The following is an 18,911-nucleotide window of genomic DNA, read 5'->3' as shown; positions in this document are numbered from 1 at the left end:
GTCGGGTCAGCCCGGCTCTCCCCTGTCTTCTCTTCTGTGCAGGTCGGCTGGAGCATCAGGAACAGTAGGGAAGATCGCCCAGTCAATTTTTGCCACAACAGATTGGCGTCATCTGTGGGAAGCTATTACAAAAAGCTACTTTAGATCAATGCAATTAAGGAGTGAGAAGGTCGTTTCCTCTACGACAACGCGAGTAAGGTCCACTCGCGGTTTACCACTTGAACATCCTCATTCACCCCCAATGGCAGAACAGGAGGATGTCCCAGCGGAGACCTCCCCACAAAGATCCCAGTGAGCCCTGCCTGACACGGCAGTTGCTCCAGGAGAGGGAGACCAGAGAGAGCAAAACCCCTAGCAATCTCGTCATATCCCGCCATCCCAAGCGGCTCACCAGAATATGGAAGAACAGATGCAGAGCTTGCAACTGCAAGTGTTAGCAACAAACACTCTAGTACAGGACTTCATACGTCAGTTCGGTTCGACACTCCTTGTACCCCCCACTGGCTCAGCTCAGCCGCCTAGGTCAGCTCCGGACAAGCGGCCCCGAGACGAATCACCTGACAATAGTGTCACCCCTCAGTCAACAGCCAGGAGGGGATCGGCCATAACATCACACACGGTTCGCTGTGCCACCCCGATCTCCCATCGAGAGACGCCGGTAAGGGACCCTTTCAATACAGAATGGGGGCCTCGCCGTTCCACACGTTACCGGAGTCCTGAGGCACGTAATGCCCATAGATCCCCACCTAGGGCAGGGAGACGCCAGTGTTCGCCACAAAGGCTTAGGGGAGCACATCCACACAAAGAACATGAGAACCCCTCACAGAGAACAGCTTGGGAAGCGCCCCCTCATGGAGGTCATCAAGGCTCGCCTCTTGGGCCAGCCAGAGGTGAACGAAGGCAACGCCAGGATTGGATTGGTAGGCGCCAGGATAGAGAAGGAAGCCCCAGAAGGGCCAAGAGGGAACGCCGCTCCCCAGACAGCCGGGTTGAGGATAGAAGGGACGACCTAGAGAGCCGTATCTAGCGTCTCACTGAGAAGGTAAAAGGAATGCAGAGGTAAAGGCACCCGGCTGATGTGATGGTAATCCCGGCCCATAATGCACTATCTGATGAGCTGATAGATGTCGAGTTGCCTCCAAATTTCGTGATACCTGTCTTTAATGCATATGACGGCACCACGGACCCCTATGATCACCTCCTATACTACAGTTCGGCCATGACAATCCATAGGAGGTCAGGAGCAATTCTCTGCTGAGCCTTTGTGGCCTCATTAAAAGGGGCCTCGCTGGTGTGGATGTGGAACTTGCGGCCTCGGTCCATCCATAGCTATGAATAGCTGACAAGAGCATTCCTCACACGTTTCCAAGCTAGTATGAAGCAGAAGCAAACTACGCAAAACGTGATGAACATGAGGTAAGGAGCAAGGGAGACAATAAGGGAGTTCCTTACGCGGTTCACTAAGGTGACGCTAGAGGTAAAAAACCTACTAGAGGGAGTGGTGTATAGCACATTGTGCAATGGGGTAATGCACCCCGATCTGGTCCAATCCCTTGCCCTCAACTTGCCAGAGACAATGCCTAAGCTGTTAAGATGGTGCAATCAATATGCTAACATAGAAGAAGTCCTGGCCACTAGAGGGATGGCTTACAGAGGCAATCAATCAGAGAAGGAGAAGAGGAGGCCTCTGAGGACCAGAGATGATACTCGCGAGCCAAAGAACAGAACATATCGGCCGCTTGACACAGCTAAACCTAAGCGGTATGAACTTGATCGTTCGCGAACAAACCTGCTCTTAGAGATCCAAGACCAGAAGTATTTTTGCTGGCCCAGGCCAATGACGGCTAAACCAAAGGAGAGAAACCCCAACCGGTACTGCTGATACCACCGAGACCATGGACATGACACTGAAGACTGCAAGTCTCTGAAACGGGAAATTGACGAGCTAATCAGGGCAGAATACCTTAACAAGTATTTGAAGCAGAAATATGGGGGGAACTGGCCCAAGCCGAGGAGAGATAAGGCTGGGTCGAGCCGTGATAGGACTAAGCCGCCCAAGGAGGCCACCGCGGACCAAGCTGACACATACGATAATCAGCCGGTGGGTCTAGCCATTCTGACAATCATGGGCGGACCCACGATGGAATCAGTTAGAAAAGCCAAAGCTCACGCACAGTTCGTATGCATCACAGAACAGCCCGTCAAAGCCCTCAAACGGGATCCACCCATCATATTCTCTGACAAAGACCTGGACAAGTTGAACTGGCCTCACAATGACGCCGTCGTGGTTCAATTAGTGGTGGCCAACCACCCCTTCCACAGGGTCCTAGTGGACACAGGAGCTTTCGTTGATCTTATGTCCTACGAAGCCTTCATGAAACTAGGACTTGGCACCAGAGCTTTAAAGCCGGCCCCAGGACCCTTGTACGGATTTTCGAGCACACCAACAGAGCTAGAAGGAGTTGTTGACCTACTAGTAACCATAGGCCAGGGAGCTCAAACAGCCACTACCATGGTTTCTTTCATGGTCGCCAAGATAGCCTCACCTTATAATGTAATCCTCAGACGACCTGGTCTCAACGGCCTTGGAGTGATTGTGTCCACCAAGCATATGAAAGTCAAGTTCCCTACTAGCAACGGAAACGGGGAATGTAACTCCAACCAAAAGGAATCCCGAGAGTGCTATGCCAACTTCATAAAATCTGTTAAGAAGCTATGCTTTGGCCTAGCATGTATGGTAGAAATCGTCGATTTCCGCGATGAAAGCCTCCTGAACCGAGCTGAGCCAGTTGAACAACTGCTGACTCTCCCTATTACTGAGGCCGAACCGTCGAAGACTATTCAGCTCGGAGCATCGCTGAGCTCCCAACGTCGTGACGAAATTCTAAACTTCCTCGGTGAAAACTCCGATATCTTTGTGTCGAAGGCTTTTGACATGCCAGGCATCTCAAGGGCCGTAGTCGAGCACAGTCTGGATGTTAACCCCGGCTTCAAACCTGTCCAGCAGAAGCACAGGAACTTTGCGACTGAGTGGAACACCATCATCAATGAGGAGGTTGACAAACTCCTGGCTGCAGGATTCGTGAGGGAAATAAAATACCCAACCTGGCTAGTCAATGTAGTCATGGTTCTGAAGTCCAATGGGAAGTGGAGGATCTGCATAAACTACACCGACTTGAACAAAGCCTGTCCCAAGGACTACTATCCCTTGTCCAAGATTGACTCCCTTATAGACTCAACGGCAGGCCACGAGATGCTGACTTTCATGGATGCATACTCCGGTTATAAGCAAATAAAGATGAAGGTGGAGGATGAGACTACATTCCTCACCACTCAAGGCAATTGTTGCTACACTGTAATGCCCTTTGGCCTCAAGAACGCCGGAGCCACATACCAGAGGATGGTTAACACGATGTTCTGAAGCCAGATCAGAAGAAACATGGAAGTTTATGTAGATGACATACTAGTCAAGAGTGCAAAAGGAGCTAATCATGTGCTAGATCTAAAGGAAGCCTTCGAAGTTCTGCGGTAGAACCAGATAAGGCTAAATCCTGCCAAGTGCACATTCGGAGTGACTTCTAGGAAGTTCCTAGGCTTCCTAGTATCGCAAAGAGGGATAGAGGCAAACCCCTCCAAAATTGAGGCCATCCAAGAAATGCGCCCGCCAAGAAACATTCGAGAATTTCAGAAGCTGATAGGGTGCCTGGCTGCATTGAACAAGTTCTTGTCACGAGCTGGGGACAAATGCCTTCCTTTCTTCAAGCTATTAAAAGGAGGGAAAGGCCACCATCAATTTTGCTGGACAGAGGAATGCGAAGCGGCTTTTGAAGAAATCAAAGCCTACCTGACCAGGCCTCCTCTGCTGAGCCGACCAGAGCCAGAAGAGGTGCTACAGCTCTATCTTGCTACTTCATCGGTAGCCGTTAGCGCAATTCTCATAAGAGAAGAAGGAAAGACCCAAAAGCCTGCCTACTACGTGAGTCACGTGCTCCTGGATGCAGAAACCCGGTACTCAAGAATGGAGAAGCTCGCACTAGCACTGGTCGTGGCAGCCAGGAAGTTGAGACCTTACTTCCAAGCGCACACCATAGCTGTACTAACGGATCAACCACTGTGAAAGGCACTCCACAACCCTAGCATAGCAGAACGGATGGTGAGCTGGGCTGTCGAGTTAAGTGAGCATAACATCGAGTACCGACCAAGAAGTACAATCAAGGGTCAAGCACTGGCTGATTTCTTGGTAGAATGTACACAGACCGGAGAAGAGAGAGACACAGGGGCCGAGCTGAGTAGAAAGTGGAAACTCTTTGTCGATGGATCCAGCACCACAACAAAGAGCGATGTTCGACTTGTGCTGCAAAGCCCGGAGGAATTCGCGATACAATATGCCTTTAGATTTGCATTCCCCGCAACGAACAATGAAGCAGAATATGAAGCCCTGATAGAGGGAATCAAACTGGCAAAGGCTGTAATGGTAGAGGATCTGGTCACACATAGTGACAGTTGATTGTAAACCAAGTCAATGGGCAATATGAAGCCAAGAAGGAGAGAATGACCAAATATCTGAAAGAAGCGCATCATTTGATTACCAGCTTTAATACGTTCGCAATGGTACAAGTCCTGCGGGAAGAAAATACGGTAGCAAATGCCCTCTCCAAACTAGCTACCGTAGAACTCGGGGACTGCACAAGCTCAGTATACTTTGAAGTACTACACAAACCTACTTATAAACAAGAGGTGATGTGCAACAACATGCAGCCAGCCAAGCCGAGCTAGATGGACCCCATTATAGATTATTTGCGAGATGGACATCTCCCTGGAGACCAGATAGAAGCAAGGGCAGTCAAGAGGAGGGCAGCCAAATACACCCTCCAAGATGGAGTACTGTACAAAAGGGCAATATCTTAGCCCCTGCTAAAGTGGCTACCGCCGAACCAAGCCGAGGAGACACTCCGCGAGGTCCATGAAGGAATTTGTGGACACATAGTAGGAAGGGCACTGGCTTTCAAGGTGTTGCGCCAAGGATTCTACTGGCAAAAAATGCAGTAAGATGCAATGAAGTTCACCCAGCGATGCTTTAAATGTCAAGTACACGCCCCAGTACCGCACGTCCCAACTACAGAACTTAGCTCCATAATCTACCTGATCCCATTCATGATGTGGGGAATGGATATCCTAGGGCAGTTCAAGAAAGGCAAGGGCGGTGTCCAGTTTTTTATTGTCGCTATTGATTACTTCACTAAATGGGTGGAAGCGCGCCCCCTAGCCAAGATCACTGAGCAGGCGGTAGAAAAGTTCGTAAGGGACGACGTCATATACCGCTACGGTGTCCTAAAGGTACTGGTCACAGATAATGGTCGACAGTTCGATAATCGAAAATTTAGGCTCTTCTGCAGTAACTTTAACATTGATTTTCGAAACACTGCAGTAGCACACCCACAATCGAACGGCCAGGCAGAAAAGGCCAACCACATACTTCTAGATGGGATAAAGAAGAGGCTGGACCGGGAAAAGAAGAACTGGGCCAATCAGCTACTCAGTGTACTTTGGGCATATCGTACCTCAGCTCGAACCCCTACAACTACAAGGGAGACGCCGTTCCGCTTGGCACACAGGACTAAAGCATTAACCCTTATAGAGGTGACCCAAGCCTCGTTCCGATTAACAACGTTCGAAGCATCACAGAACGAGGCAAGGCTCCAAGAAAACATCGACTTCATAAATGAAGTTCGAGAAGAAGCTCTAGTGCGGAATGAAACCGACAAACAAAAAGTCAGGCAGTACCACAACCGAAAGGTCAGGCCACGGGGATTCATAGTAAGTGACTTGGTCCTCAGGAAAGCAGCTGCAGCAGACCCAAGAAGTGAAGGCAAGCTAAGCGCGAACTGGGAAGGCTCATACATAGTCTCCAAAGTGGTGTGCCCCGGTACTTACCACTTGCAGACTCAGGGGGTACAGCTATACCAAGAGCATGGAATGTTGAAAATCTCAAAAAAATTTACTAGTAGATTGCATTGAAGTCCCCTTGACTGGGCATTAGTCTTATAGATTTTATATTTCAGCACCTTAGTTTTCATATTTCAATTATTCAATTTCATTCACGGAGCAGATTAGACTTTATTTCGAAGCAATGTATTTGTCACAAGTGCATGCCACACATTAATAAACTATGAAGCTTCTCTCAAATATCCGGCTCTCCTAAGGCAACTAAGAATCAGCTCGGCAACATCTAAGATAGAGCTCCAGCTCGGCAACATCTGATACAGAGCTCCAGCTCGGCAGCATCTAAGACCGAGCTTAAGCTCGGCACTACCAAGACCAAACCCTAGTTTGGCATCTCCAAGACCTTAACATCTAAGGCATAAAGACCGAGCTCCAGCTCGGCACTACCAAGACTAAACCCTAGTTTGGCATCCAATACCTTAACATCTAAGGCATGAAGACCGAGCTCCAGCTCAGCACTATTAAGACCAGACCCTAGTTTGGCATCCAAGACCTTAACATCTAAGGCATGAAGACCGAGCTCCAGCTCGGCACTACTAAGACCACACCCTAGTTTGACATCCAAGACCTTAACATTTAAGGCATGAAGACCGAGCTCCAGCTCGGCAGCATCTAAGATCGAGCTCCAGCTCAGCACTACCAAGACCAAACCCTAGTTTGGCATCCAAGACCTTAACATCTAAGGCATGAAGACCGAGCTCCAGCTCGGCAGCATCTAAGATCAAGCTCTAGCTCGGCACTACCAAGACCAGACCCTAGTTTGGCATCAAAGACCGAACTCCAGGCTCCAGCTCGACCCCATCAAGACCAAATCTAGGCTTGGCATCTAAAAGACCGTCCAAGGCATTAAGTTTGAGTTCCAGCTCGGAATCGCTACCGTCCAAGTCCAGGCATGATGCATCATGATACCGAGATACATAAGACCAAATCAAGCTTAACTAAATAACGGAACTACGCTTACAGGAATGAGAAAGGCACAACGAATGAAGAAAAAGCATTTTTCATTACTGAAAGAGGGAAGAAACCCTCAAAAGACATCAACTCCCAAAGGGGATTTTTACATTAAAAAAAAAAAGAGAGAGAAGAAGAGTAGAAAGAATATTATATCACTCCCGCAATGGAGAAAGGGAAGGAAAAGGAAAAGATAACATCAGTATTGCAGAAATTGGGGGGGCTGACTCAAAAGGGAGAGAGGTGGTTCACTTGGCTACTTTAGGGTCGGCTTGAGTCACCTCTTCACCAATCTCAGCCTAACCAACGAGCTGCACTAAAGGAGCTGGGGCAGGAGCGTGCTGTGCATATTTAAAAAAGTCATAGTCTGGCATCTTGCGAAGGACAAACTAAATAGCGTCTTCCAAGCCGGCCTGAAATGAAGAGACGTTGACGTCAACTAGCCATTTCTGACCAACTTCAGAGTTCAGCCACCTCTCAGCAGCGACCTCATCATTCGACGCCAGCTCGGCCTGATGCTTCCTTTTCAGCTCGGAATTCCGAGCTGAAAGTTCAACTTCCTTCCTTTTGCTGGCCTCATGAGCCTCAGCCAGCTCGCTTTGGAGTGCGTCCTTCTCCTTGACAAGGCCACTGTTTGATCCCGAGCTGCTTGGCGACTTCACGCTCCAGCTCGCCAGCTCTCTCCTCATTGTCTCTCGCCCATTGCTCCTCAGATCTAGCCTTTTTCTTCTCACTCTCTAGCTGACCTGTGGCCATCTGAAGCTCCCCTCAGAGAAGCTTCACCTTGTCGTCCACCTTAGCACGACCAACGGCCATGTTCTCAAACCGTTAAGCAGCCTCCACCGCAAAAGAAAAACCCTACAGGGACCCAATGGAGTCATAAACACTTGAAACTCAAGTAAACACAAAGGATGAGAGGAGGAAAACACTTACGTCACCATCCGAGCGTAGACCTGTTCCGAGAAGTCGATGTCAGATAACTTCCTCACACGGGCAATGTCCCTCTTAGGACGGCTACGACGGCACCAGACCAGGGCAGCAATGGGGTCCAACACGGTGCCGTTCTCCATCAGGTCCAGCCACGGATCCACGGGCTGCTTCCCCGTTCAGGCCACCTTGGGAGGGTTGCCTTGTTGAACCTCCTCAACGGACGAGCACCTCCTCTTCTGACTGTCTGGGCCTACTGCAGCTCTGTCAGGCGTGCCGGTCTGCCCTGGTGCCTTCTCTCCAAAGCCCACTGACTCCTTGCCTTTCAGAGAGCCCGGAGTCCCGTGCCGAGCTGAATATTGGATTGGGGGGCATCTCCTTCCCTGGATTGCCCACAATAATAAGCGGCGAGGCGTTGTTACCAACGCCAGGGGGAGGGGCGACCTCCGCGCCAAGGATGGGGCTCGTCACGGCCTTGCCCTTGTCGACAGTCTTCTTAGCGGCCTGCTCGGCTGCCTCCTTCCACGCCTCCGCTGCCACAGCAGCAAGGGCTTTATTGTTGACCTTTATATTAACCACTACAAAACAAGGAAGAGTCGAGCTGAATTAGTATTAAAATCAAGCTATCTGCTGGAAAACCGAGCTGAACTGCCATGAACCGAACTCAATCAAACCCTCACCAGGGACTTCACTCAGCTTCCACTCTCGGAGGAAGTCTTCATCCTGTAGCATTTGAACATCCACAGCCTCCCCACCCAAACACATCTGATATGTTTGGAGGTCAGCTGGGGAGAGCTTGGGAGCTCGATTAAGCACGAAGAGGTGGGCTTTACCCACCTGCTCTTGAAGGGGTTTCCCTCTATCTCCATGTAGAAGTACCTCTCCTTCAGGAAGGCATGTTGAGGAACATCTTCAGGTCACTGTAAGGACCGTTCCTGTCCCTTTTAGTGAAGTAGTACCACCCTGAGGTGTGCCTCTTCACCAAAAACATCTTCCGGAATAAGTTCAGCGTTGCGGTTCGGCCCAGCTTCGAGACGAACACCTCAAAGCCAAGAACAATCCGCCAAGAGTTTGGAGTCAGCTGGCTAGGAGCAAGGCACCAGTGCTCCAAAACCGAACTAACCAGCTCAAGCACCGGGATCCTAAGGCCGCTCTGGAAAGCGACATCGTAAAGGGCCACCTCGTCCCCAGAGGCGTCCACACGTTCATCCTTGTCTGGGACGCGCATCACCCCGTAATCCGAGATGCCATATCCACTTCGGATCAGGTCTAGAACCTTGGGCGTCAGGATGCTCGGGGTATTGACCGCGGTTTTCTTCTCTCCAGAGAAGGAAGCAGAGCCTTCCCCCTCGGACTCTGCTAGGCCAGCCTCAAGAACTTCAGCGCCCGATGGGACCGCAACCAAAGTTCCTACTGCCGCGGCAGTAGGGGCTGAGCTAGGGCGACCGAGCCAGCATCACCCCTGGTCGAGACGGTCTCGGGTGAGACCACCTCCACAAACTCAGTGCCCGAGCTACTGCCCAAGCTTGAGCTGCTGCCCGAGCCTGAGCTGCTGCCAGAACCGGAGCTATCGTCGGAACCCTGACTGCTGGAAGTATCACCACTGGAGGACGAAGGATCAGGAATGGGGCACTCCGGTGATTTTCCCCAAGCCTAACGGTCGTCAAGGGGGTCTGGTTGGGAGAGTCTGGATCACGCGCGGATGCCATATCAGGATCTCTGGGACTAACGCTAGGGTACACGGAGGGCTGAGCAGAGGATCGACGAGTCACAACTATAATGTAATCTTACTTGTTGCGGGATGAACTTGGAGGACGAGTTTGGAAAAGACAAGCTGGTAAGGACGAGCAAGAAGGAGAACGTTGTTCATAACATCGGGCTGCTCAGAGACTCTGTGGATGTCCGCACCAAAGATAGGAGCGAGCTGAGCTAACTTTATTGCAAGATCAAGTGACAAGACTTTTGAAAGAAATGTATCCTATTTATAGGAGAAGGCAGTGGAGAACGGACGGCTGGATCTGTCTGAGATAAACGGTGAGCCCAAGCAGTCCCTTCGCCTGCCTGAGGTGAAATTATGTCTCCGAGACATGTGGCAGGACCAGCGCGTTTCGTGCTGAGTGAAAGGCGCCCGATCAAAAAAGTCAACCACATTAAGTGCTCTAGCTGTCCGAACCAAACTGCTAGAGCAGGGGGCTGGTGATGAGGGTATTTCTCCCTAAACACGGCGTGGCCAAGGAGCGAACTAAGGAATGCTGCATTGCTACCCCAACCCTTCATCTGCCTGAGCTGTCACCTTGGCATCTCATTTGGCCGTGCTGCCGCCTCGGCCCTCCATCAGCCCGAGCTGCCACCTCGGCCTCATCTGCCCAAGCAATCACCTCGGCATCTCATCTGGCCGTGTTGACGCCTTGGCCCTCCATCAGCTTGAGCTGCCACCTCGGTCCTCATCTGACTGTGCTGCCACCTCGGCCCGACGTCAAGAAACAAGGTTCCCAAAAACATGCTCTCATCCACTCCTCCATTCAAGGAACGTAATCCTTGATCACAAGACAGGACTCTATCCACTACACGTCACCAGAGGCATCCACTTCTCCCGCATTGGCACTTCCGAGATAAGAGGGGAATATTCCCTTGGTATACCCTAGGATCTGGAATATTCCCAGTATCAGAGAGTTGTCCCTCTCCAGGACTCCACACCCAGTAGGACTCTCCATGGGCTTCCCCCTTTCTCCATTCCATTAGTGGCCTATAAATACCAAGGTAAGCCTCCATTGAAGGGGATCGATCACTTCTTTTACTGAAAGCTCTCTTGAGCATCTGCGGGGGAAAGAACTGACTTAGGCATCGGAGAGTCCCCCGACGGGTCAGCCCGACTCTCCCCTATCTTCTCTTCTGTGGAGGTCGGCTGGAGCATCAGGAACAGTAGGGAAGATCGCCCGGTCAATTTTTTCCACAACAGCCCCCAACCAAAAAAAGATTCTGATTTTGAGAAACCTTTGACTGGTTACTTCTTTGGACTGAACTTAGTTTCTTTTCCGTATAATTCCTCTAGCCAAAATCCTGCTTTACAACACTCATAACCCCTGCTGCAGGTCCAAGTCTACTCAGATTTGCATCAGTCCGCTCCTTCGAAAGTTCATTAATCGTGTTGAACATTAAACTTTGTGGGGGAGATGGTTCTACTACGATCAGAATCCCAACAATTAAAGATAAGCATAGAACGGTAAGACTCTATTGCAGAGACTCAGAACGGCAAGTTGAGAGCTTCCATTACCGAGCAGAGGAGAGAGAAACCCGTATTAAACCAATTAATGCAAGCTATGCAATCGAAAATAATTGCAGAGGAATCATTTTCGCAAAGTGAAGCATCATAAATTGAAGACAATTCCAACCAAAAGAAGTAGCAAAAGAAAGGAAGAGGGAACATTACCAAAACCATGGCGTAAGCGCCACAGAAGACGGGATGTGTGGGAGGGAAGTACTTGACGGATACCTCGAAGAGGTTATCCAGTAGCTTGTACTGTACGTAACTCCCACCGTGAGTAGGGATCCCTTTCACCTCCATCACTCCGGATTCCATTTCGGAATCCTTAATTCTAATACAGAGCGAATCAGAGCATAGAGAAATCTGAAAGTGTGTTTCTTCTACTGTGTGTTTTCTTTTGCTCTTTAAAAAACAGAACTTATTTCATAGCAAAGGTTGTGCATGCTGTGATCATACTACCACCCATTGTGTTTATCTCTATCGTTCCTTGTTTTTTAAATAATCCCTATACCCTTCATAAATGATATCCCATCATGGGCCCTATTGGTGCTGTTTGCTAGCTTATTAGAATCGATTAAAGAAATAACTTGACATTATGGCCAAATAAAATGATACTATCATCCCTCTAAAAAAATTGATTTGAGACCTAACAATTTTTTTTTTTTTTACCAAATTAAATTAATTAAAAACAACAATCTAAATTAAAGTGAGAGAAGAACCTACAATATCCGCAAGTTCGGCATGTTAGAGAACTCTGATGGAAGATAACCTGATAAGTTATTATTGTCCAGAACCCTGTAAAATTTATCAAAATGGCCATGAATAACGTAAGAAAGTAATACTTAAGGGTAAGAGTTCATTGCCTGGTCTAATCCCCTGCACTATTTTGGGGGTCCAATGAGAACGTGCATAAAGGCATCAATATGGATGAATTTTTTTATTTCATGGGGATGGGGTGGTAAGTTTAAGCACGACAGGACCAAGAAAACCAGGCAATGTTCTTTTTCCTCCAAAACTTAAATGTACAAGAATATATAATTCTATGAATTATGCAATAACAATAGTAGAATTTAATGGTATAATATGTACTGAATAAATTCCCAGAACTCACCAGTGAAGAATATTTGATAATTTGGAAAGCTCAGGTGGAATTTGCCCAGAAAAAGAGTTATTGTTCATATGGCTGGAAAGAATTACATATAAGCAGGTAAACCACATTGAATATGGTTAAAAATCTCATTGAAACAAGAAATGATATTTACTTACAGATGTTCAGTTCCATTTAAGTTTGCAAATGATCTTGGTAGTGGACCTGATAATTGATTCTGGTCTACCTGGAGCCTTTTTAATTGAGGAAGATGGCCAATCTCATCGGGTAAGGAACCTGATAATTTGTTTCCATTCAAAAGCCTGTGCATACAAAAGACATAGATAGAAGTCAAAAATTGAGTAACAGAAGGCCATTGCGCCCCATGAAGAGACGCATTAGGTTGAATGCCAAAAAAGTGGGAGATGGTCTTCTTTCTTCTTATATTTATTAATTGGAAAAAAGAATGCAATCCACTTGCAGGCCTTTATGCCTAGCTAGATATATGTAGGTGATAAAAGACTGCGCTGCCTCCCATTTTATGCATTGAAGATGCTCTTGCATGGTCTCCCATCAATTTGACATAATGCCCACTCAAAGGGGTAGAGTTTTTTTATATATATATAAATAGAAATTTTATTGCAAGGGAAGGCAAGAGGAGCACAAGCATCCTGATAACAAGGAGCCCCCAAGGAGTGAAAACATGTCAATCTATCTTACTTGTCATGGATAGAGTTTTCATGATTAGGGAATCAACCACAAAATTTGTCACCCTAGAGATAAATTTGAAGGAACAACTGAGAAAATAGAAAGTAGACTGCTGAATATCCTTCAAAATTCCGATAGAGTGTCGTGGATGATCGTCGCAATAAAATTTGTGCAGTTACGATTACAAATTAAAAATTTTGGTCACCAAGCAAGTATCCTACAATCAAAATAGGAATTTCTAAAAATCAAAGGGGAATAATAACATTGAAATAAGGAACTTGGATCCCAAGATACCTTCTACAAAAACTACTCTAATTGATGGGCTTTTAAGGAACAAAATATGGGCCTAAGTATGGTCTTTAGTGTGCTTAGCTATTACTTAAACCACTAGGCTCAATTAATGGCTAATCTTTTTCCTCCACTGATACGTATTTTGCATTACATCACATGTAACAACTAGCCTCGCCCCTTCTATTAAAAGAAGAAGAAGTAGAAAAAATAAAAAAATAAAAAATAACTTTGCCCCCAATAAACAGTTTTTGGCAATACTGGAAAGCATTTCTTGTAAAATAGAAGGCAAGTAGCATCAACCAAGGTTTAAAACTCAAGATTGGTCTCAATCGATACTTATCTGGATTGATATTGACTTGTTTGGTATGGGATCCTATTTTTTTTTTTTTTTTTCATTCGACCTTTAGACCTTTTTACCCTTGGATCTTACCAATAGATTGATATTAGATTGGTCAAAACTTGGAATCCATCTCGATTAATATCTGTTATGTCTGGACAATTTCAACCAATTAGATCCAATCTGATTTAAAAACCATGACATTAACATGACATAATAAAAGGAATATATTTCACTAGATAAAGGTAAGCACACATGTAAGACGATAAAATATTAATAACTATTAAAACAACTTAATAAACTTAAAATGGTACAAAATTCTACTTACAAGAGCTGCAAAGTTGAAATATTCCCAACCTCCTTTGGTATAATTCCACCGATATTATTCCACATAAAATCCCTTCAAGAAGAAGCAAGAAAATAATCAATATAATAGAAGATTAAATTAAATTATTTATTTTGTGAGAAAAAAAATAAAAGATGATTTCTCTTGAAAATAAATAAATAAATATAAAAATATATTCATCTATATGCAACTCACAATACTGTAATATTGGATAGCTGACCAATTTCAGGTGCTAAATATCCAGAGAGATTCATATTTAGTAAATGCCTGCGCCAAATTAAACAATTAAATAAAGAAATGATTGCATAATCACAGAATAAAAAAGAAAAGACCTAAAGGCTACTAATTTTATGGAGGAAAGAACGCTATCCGGTGATAAGCTTAATTCCTAGATACAGGAGTAGTGAAATAACCACTCTACCCTTCCTTGTCGGATGCCTAGACGCACGTTCACATTGGTCCCCATGCTAGCAATGAAGCCACATGACCAAGTAGTGTTTTCTCTCCCTAATTTTAATGGAAATAAAATGAAAAACAATTTAAGGTTAAAATGAAAACATACAATTCTTGTACATGCTTGTAGCCATCTGCTCCAACTGTATCGTAGCACAAAACTCCATTCCAATTTGTTCTACATGGATCTCCATTATTCCAAGCATCAAGATGATTCATAGGATCAATTAATTTACTCTTGATAGCTTGTAATGCATTGACTGCAAAATTACACAAATGATGATCACTTGAATCTCATAAAACTTAATAATGGAATAGTTTCGGGTCCATTTTTCATTTGTACATGAAATATAAAAAAAGAGTTATCATAGAAAATAAGGGATATGTTTTCATTTTACAGACGAAGCCTGACGTCTGACTTAGTATGAAGAATACTATCTCATATCATTTGAGATAATTTTGAGATTATCCAAACTCTATTACATTAGATAATACAATTATAAATAACATCACAATCTTTCACCAGGTTCACACTCTAACGGTATCCACGTTCATATTAAAACCAGTTTATAAACGATGGCTACCCATATTCATACAACCACTTAAAAGACTCCATAACTTATATGACTACTAGCCATGGAAAGACTCTGTAACTTATATTACTACCCTTCTCCACTATTCTCCTTGACCGATTGGATATCCGGGGCCTAAATGAACCAATTCTCTCTTTGTCTGCTCACTCTCTTAACTCTTTTACCGGAGTGTTATAGGACAGGGGTGTCAATATCGAAACTGAATCGATAAAACGGCGTTGGATTAAACCGATTCAACTTGGAGTAAATCAAATCAGAGGTTTATTGGGTCGATTTTGGTTTGGGATATTGGAACCCCCTTAACAAATTGAACTGCATCGAAAATTGAATAGACCTGAAACCAAACTGAAACCGACCCTAATCCAGACCGAAACCAAACATAGTCCAAAATTCATTAAAAATCTAAGTTTTGTATAAGTTTGTATGAAAAATCAAACCCAAATTGGACAAAAAACAAAAACCAATCCGATTACAAATCGATACGAGAAACCAAAGCCAAACTGCACATAAAATCAAAATTAAAATTTCCTTATTGATTTGGTTTTGGTTTCATCATTTTCACACTGAAACCGATTCAACCCAAATCAGAACCAGTCCAAACCGATCCATTGTCACCCCTGTTGTTATACGATATCACCAAGAGATTACATGATGAGTTTTCAGAACATTTCTCGCCCATTGACTCACACAGGGTTTGTTCGTTTCATATTATTTGAGTCCTCTCACAAAAGGGGGAAAAACATCTAATTTGAGTTGTATCTTTAGGAATTTTTTGTTTTACCAGTCCAGTGTAGAGAGGCTTTGATCATAAGATCCTTAATTCAATATGATGTGGCAATTTCGAATCATTGAATAGATAAGGGACAATTTAATAAGCCACATGTCAAATTTTAGACTAAAATTACACAATATAGCCATCGTACATGTTTTGGCATCCATTCCCATACGTATCCCTGCATATATGCCCAAGAATTTTTCATAGTATCAATATCGGTCATCACTAGATTGATACTGATATGAATCTGCCAATACGGTCAATCCGATACCCATACCGATACCTTAGTCCATGTGTTCCATACTCCGATCAATAACACGTATGCTTTATTTATGAGACTTTTTTGAAGTCCCATACAATTTACCATATGGTAGACCCTTTTTTTTTTTGAGGTAGAAACCATATGGGAGACTTAATTCCAATGTAAAAGAGCCATTTACATGGCTGTGAATCACCGTCCTTCTTACCAAAAAAAAAGAATCACCGTCCTAAAATTTGGATAGGATCCGTGAGTATAGGTCGGATCAGAAAGGTATTGGCCTTGATTGGTTCTAATATTAATACAAATGTATGACCTAAGAGTAAAATTTTAAATATTACCAAATTAAAAAAAAAAGGTAAAAAAATCTTAATAATATATATATATATATATATATATTTTTGAAAGAATAGATCTATCCAATATGATCCAATCCATGCCAATCTAAATTCTGATATCGATTTTGACCATTCCTGTGCCCATCACCAAGATATAGAACCATGCTGTGAATAGGTTTTTATCCTTCAGGATTACTATTTGCATCCTACCAAATTCATATCATGCAATGTTTACTTACTACTACTACCATGTAGCTAGTTAGGCCAAAGACCTGGATACCTGTTGTTAGTAAAAATAAAGAAAAAAATACTATTAGTACCATGTAACAATAAGATTTGTTACACACACCACAGGGGACGATTTCCTACAAGCTTTTGGCCAATAAACGGTTAATTACTTACAATCAATTTAAGGTCCAATTTCATTTTTGACCCATTTAGATAATTAGAATTCAGGACTTTTAGACAAGGACATTGACATGTATTTATTCGATTGGTTGATTACCAGTTCATAATTAGATTTCACGTAATTTGGTTAATCAGACTTTAAACGGGCAATTTGATTTATCGAGCTATGAACGATCTACAAACGGGGCTATAATCAGCTTAAATGATTTTTTTTTATACAACTTTAAATGATTTCAGATGAATTATAATCATCCTAAATGAAATTAAACGAGCTGTTACCAATGGTTAATTATCAATCAGTCACAATATTCGATCTATTGATTGTTAATTTTTATTTTGAATATTTCTTATCAGGATCCATAGACCAACTAAGATGACAGTTACAAAAGCAATCAGGCAGCGGCCCAACTCAAGCGGTCCGTACAGATGGGACCTATCAATTTCACAAGAAGGTTACCAAGGGTTTGGATAAGCACTATACCTTATCGACGTTAACGCTGGAACCATGTAAAGTGCTTAAGATTAAAAACTAACTCGAAGTACCAGTCCCGGGGAGCGGGGAGCGGGGAGCGGGTGGCGGGTGGCGGGTGGCGGGTGGCGGGTGGGGAATCTAAGGGGTATTGGTGAAAAAAAAACCACCTGAGTGGGTATTTTCAAACCTATCCTTGGATTCCATTCCTTAGCGGCTTAGCTGTTATCCAGTCGCGGGAGTAGGGGGAATGGAAGCTAAGGGTATTGGTGAAAAAAATACACCATCAGTGGATATTTTCAAACCACCCTTGGGAATCCAATTCCTTAGCTGTTGTCCGGGCAGCAGCAAATTTTTTTTCAAATTCCGGAGATATTAGGATATAAAAGTTAAAGCTAAGCTAATTCACCTTCGGATGGATTGGTAGTTTTTTCTGCAGCAGCAGGAATTGTGAAGCAACAAAGTGAAACCACCAGAACAGATTCCAATACAAAAACTTTCACTTCCAACATCCCTCCCTACAAAGAAGAAAACAAACATCTCACACAATCCAAACTTCAAAAAGGAGAGAGAGAGAGAGAGAGTATTTCTGGGCTACTTTCTGTATCGAAATTAATAAAATTTTCTCCAAAGCCTTGATCATCAACCACTACAAAGTAATTGATTCAAGAAGCTCTTATTTCTCATCATCAACTCAACTCAGTCTTATCCCAATCAAATGGAGTTGACATCATATAAATCTTCTTTCTCCAACCAGCTGAAATCAAAAGATATATTTGCTATTAATCCTAAGTTATGCGTTTTTTTTTCCCTCACTTTTCCTAATACGTTTTAGGCTTATATCTAGCTCTTTTAGTTCCTCTAATTTGAATCATACCGCTACTTCTTATTAAAGCTTTCAAAAGCATCCGTTATACATTTTTAAGTTCAATTGCTATACATAACGCAATCATTTAAAGAGTTCTGTTTTAGATTGAGAAATTTACACTTAAAAGAAACTAAAGAATCCTTACCTCTTCACAGCTCTTGCAGGTAAATATTCGAATCCACTGCTCAAAAAACTGGGAATGCAAAAGCTTAAAAGAAGAACCTCTGAAGAAGAATGGCTTCTGAGAGAACTGGTATGAGTGATCTTTATAGATTCAACGGTGGAGCCGCCGTCGCTATTAGGTGGTCCTACATGGAATAACATTCTAATTCAGACAATTAATTACCATACCAGTTGACCCAATTTCTTGACTGCTTCAATTCCTTTCATGCCTATCTTGATCCTGTGAGTGGGCCACCTTGAAAGAGTAGTCAGTGGTCTTGTTTAGGGTGAGCATTTTAATTCCAAAGGAAAGGCAGTCCTAAGCCAAATCATAGCTTTCTCAACCCAGTTGAGAAACATAAAATTAATGGAACCAAAAGCTCTTCCCTCCCTCATAAGGAAGCTAGTGGGTAAGGTCATAAATTGGTGATGTTACTGCATTAAAGGAACTAATTCAGCAGCGAAAATTATTAATCTTGTTTAGGGTGATGGGTCATTAAGTAATCCAAAGGAATGGTAGTGGTAAGCCATAGCATAGCTTTCAATCCCTTTTAATGAATAAGATACCTTTCTGAAGTTTTTGGGGTTTTGGGTGATACACATCTCATGGGATGATTTGCTAAAAAAGTGAAAGGTATGCACGGAGTCAAGGTTTTTGGAAAGGTAGATAT

The 18,911-nt window shown here is 44.1% G+C and overlaps 1 protein-coding gene across 1 annotated transcript in view; it reads right to left on the bottom strand.

Moving 5' to 3' along the window:
• Positions 1-18,323, bottom strand: part of LOC122074504 (probable LRR receptor-like serine/threonine-protein kinase At1g06840) — a 37,799-nt gene extending 19,476 nt beyond the window's left edge. Inside the window, exons 1-8 of the mRNA XM_042639357.1 lie at positions 18,224-18,323; positions 17,620-17,728; positions 14,478-14,628; positions 14,111-14,182; positions 13,898-13,969; positions 12,413-12,556; positions 12,258-12,329; positions 11,870-11,941 (exon numbers count right to left, since the gene is read on the bottom strand). Coding sequence (XP_042495291.1) covers positions 11,870-11,941; positions 12,258-12,329; positions 12,413-12,556; positions 13,898-13,969; positions 14,111-14,182; positions 14,478-14,628; positions 17,620-17,722 — 686 coding nt within the window. The 5' untranslated portion in view covers positions 17,723-17,728; positions 18,224-18,323. The remainder of the gene's footprint in view (positions 1-11,869; positions 11,942-12,257; positions 12,330-12,412; positions 12,557-13,897; positions 13,970-14,110; positions 14,183-14,477; positions 14,629-17,619; positions 17,729-18,223) is intronic.
• Positions 18,324-18,911: the final 588 nt, after the last annotated feature.

The sequence above is a fragment of the Macadamia integrifolia genome, chromosome 3, assembly GCF_013358625.1.
Source record: "Macadamia integrifolia cultivar HAES 741 chromosome 3, SCU_Mint_v3, whole genome shotgun sequence".
In the NCBI taxonomy this organism is placed as follows: Eukaryota; Viridiplantae; Streptophyta; class Magnoliopsida; order Proteales; family Proteaceae; genus Macadamia; species Macadamia integrifolia.
The sequence above is the reverse complement of the archived record's forward strand: the minus strand, read 5'-3'. Positions and strand labels throughout refer to the sequence as shown.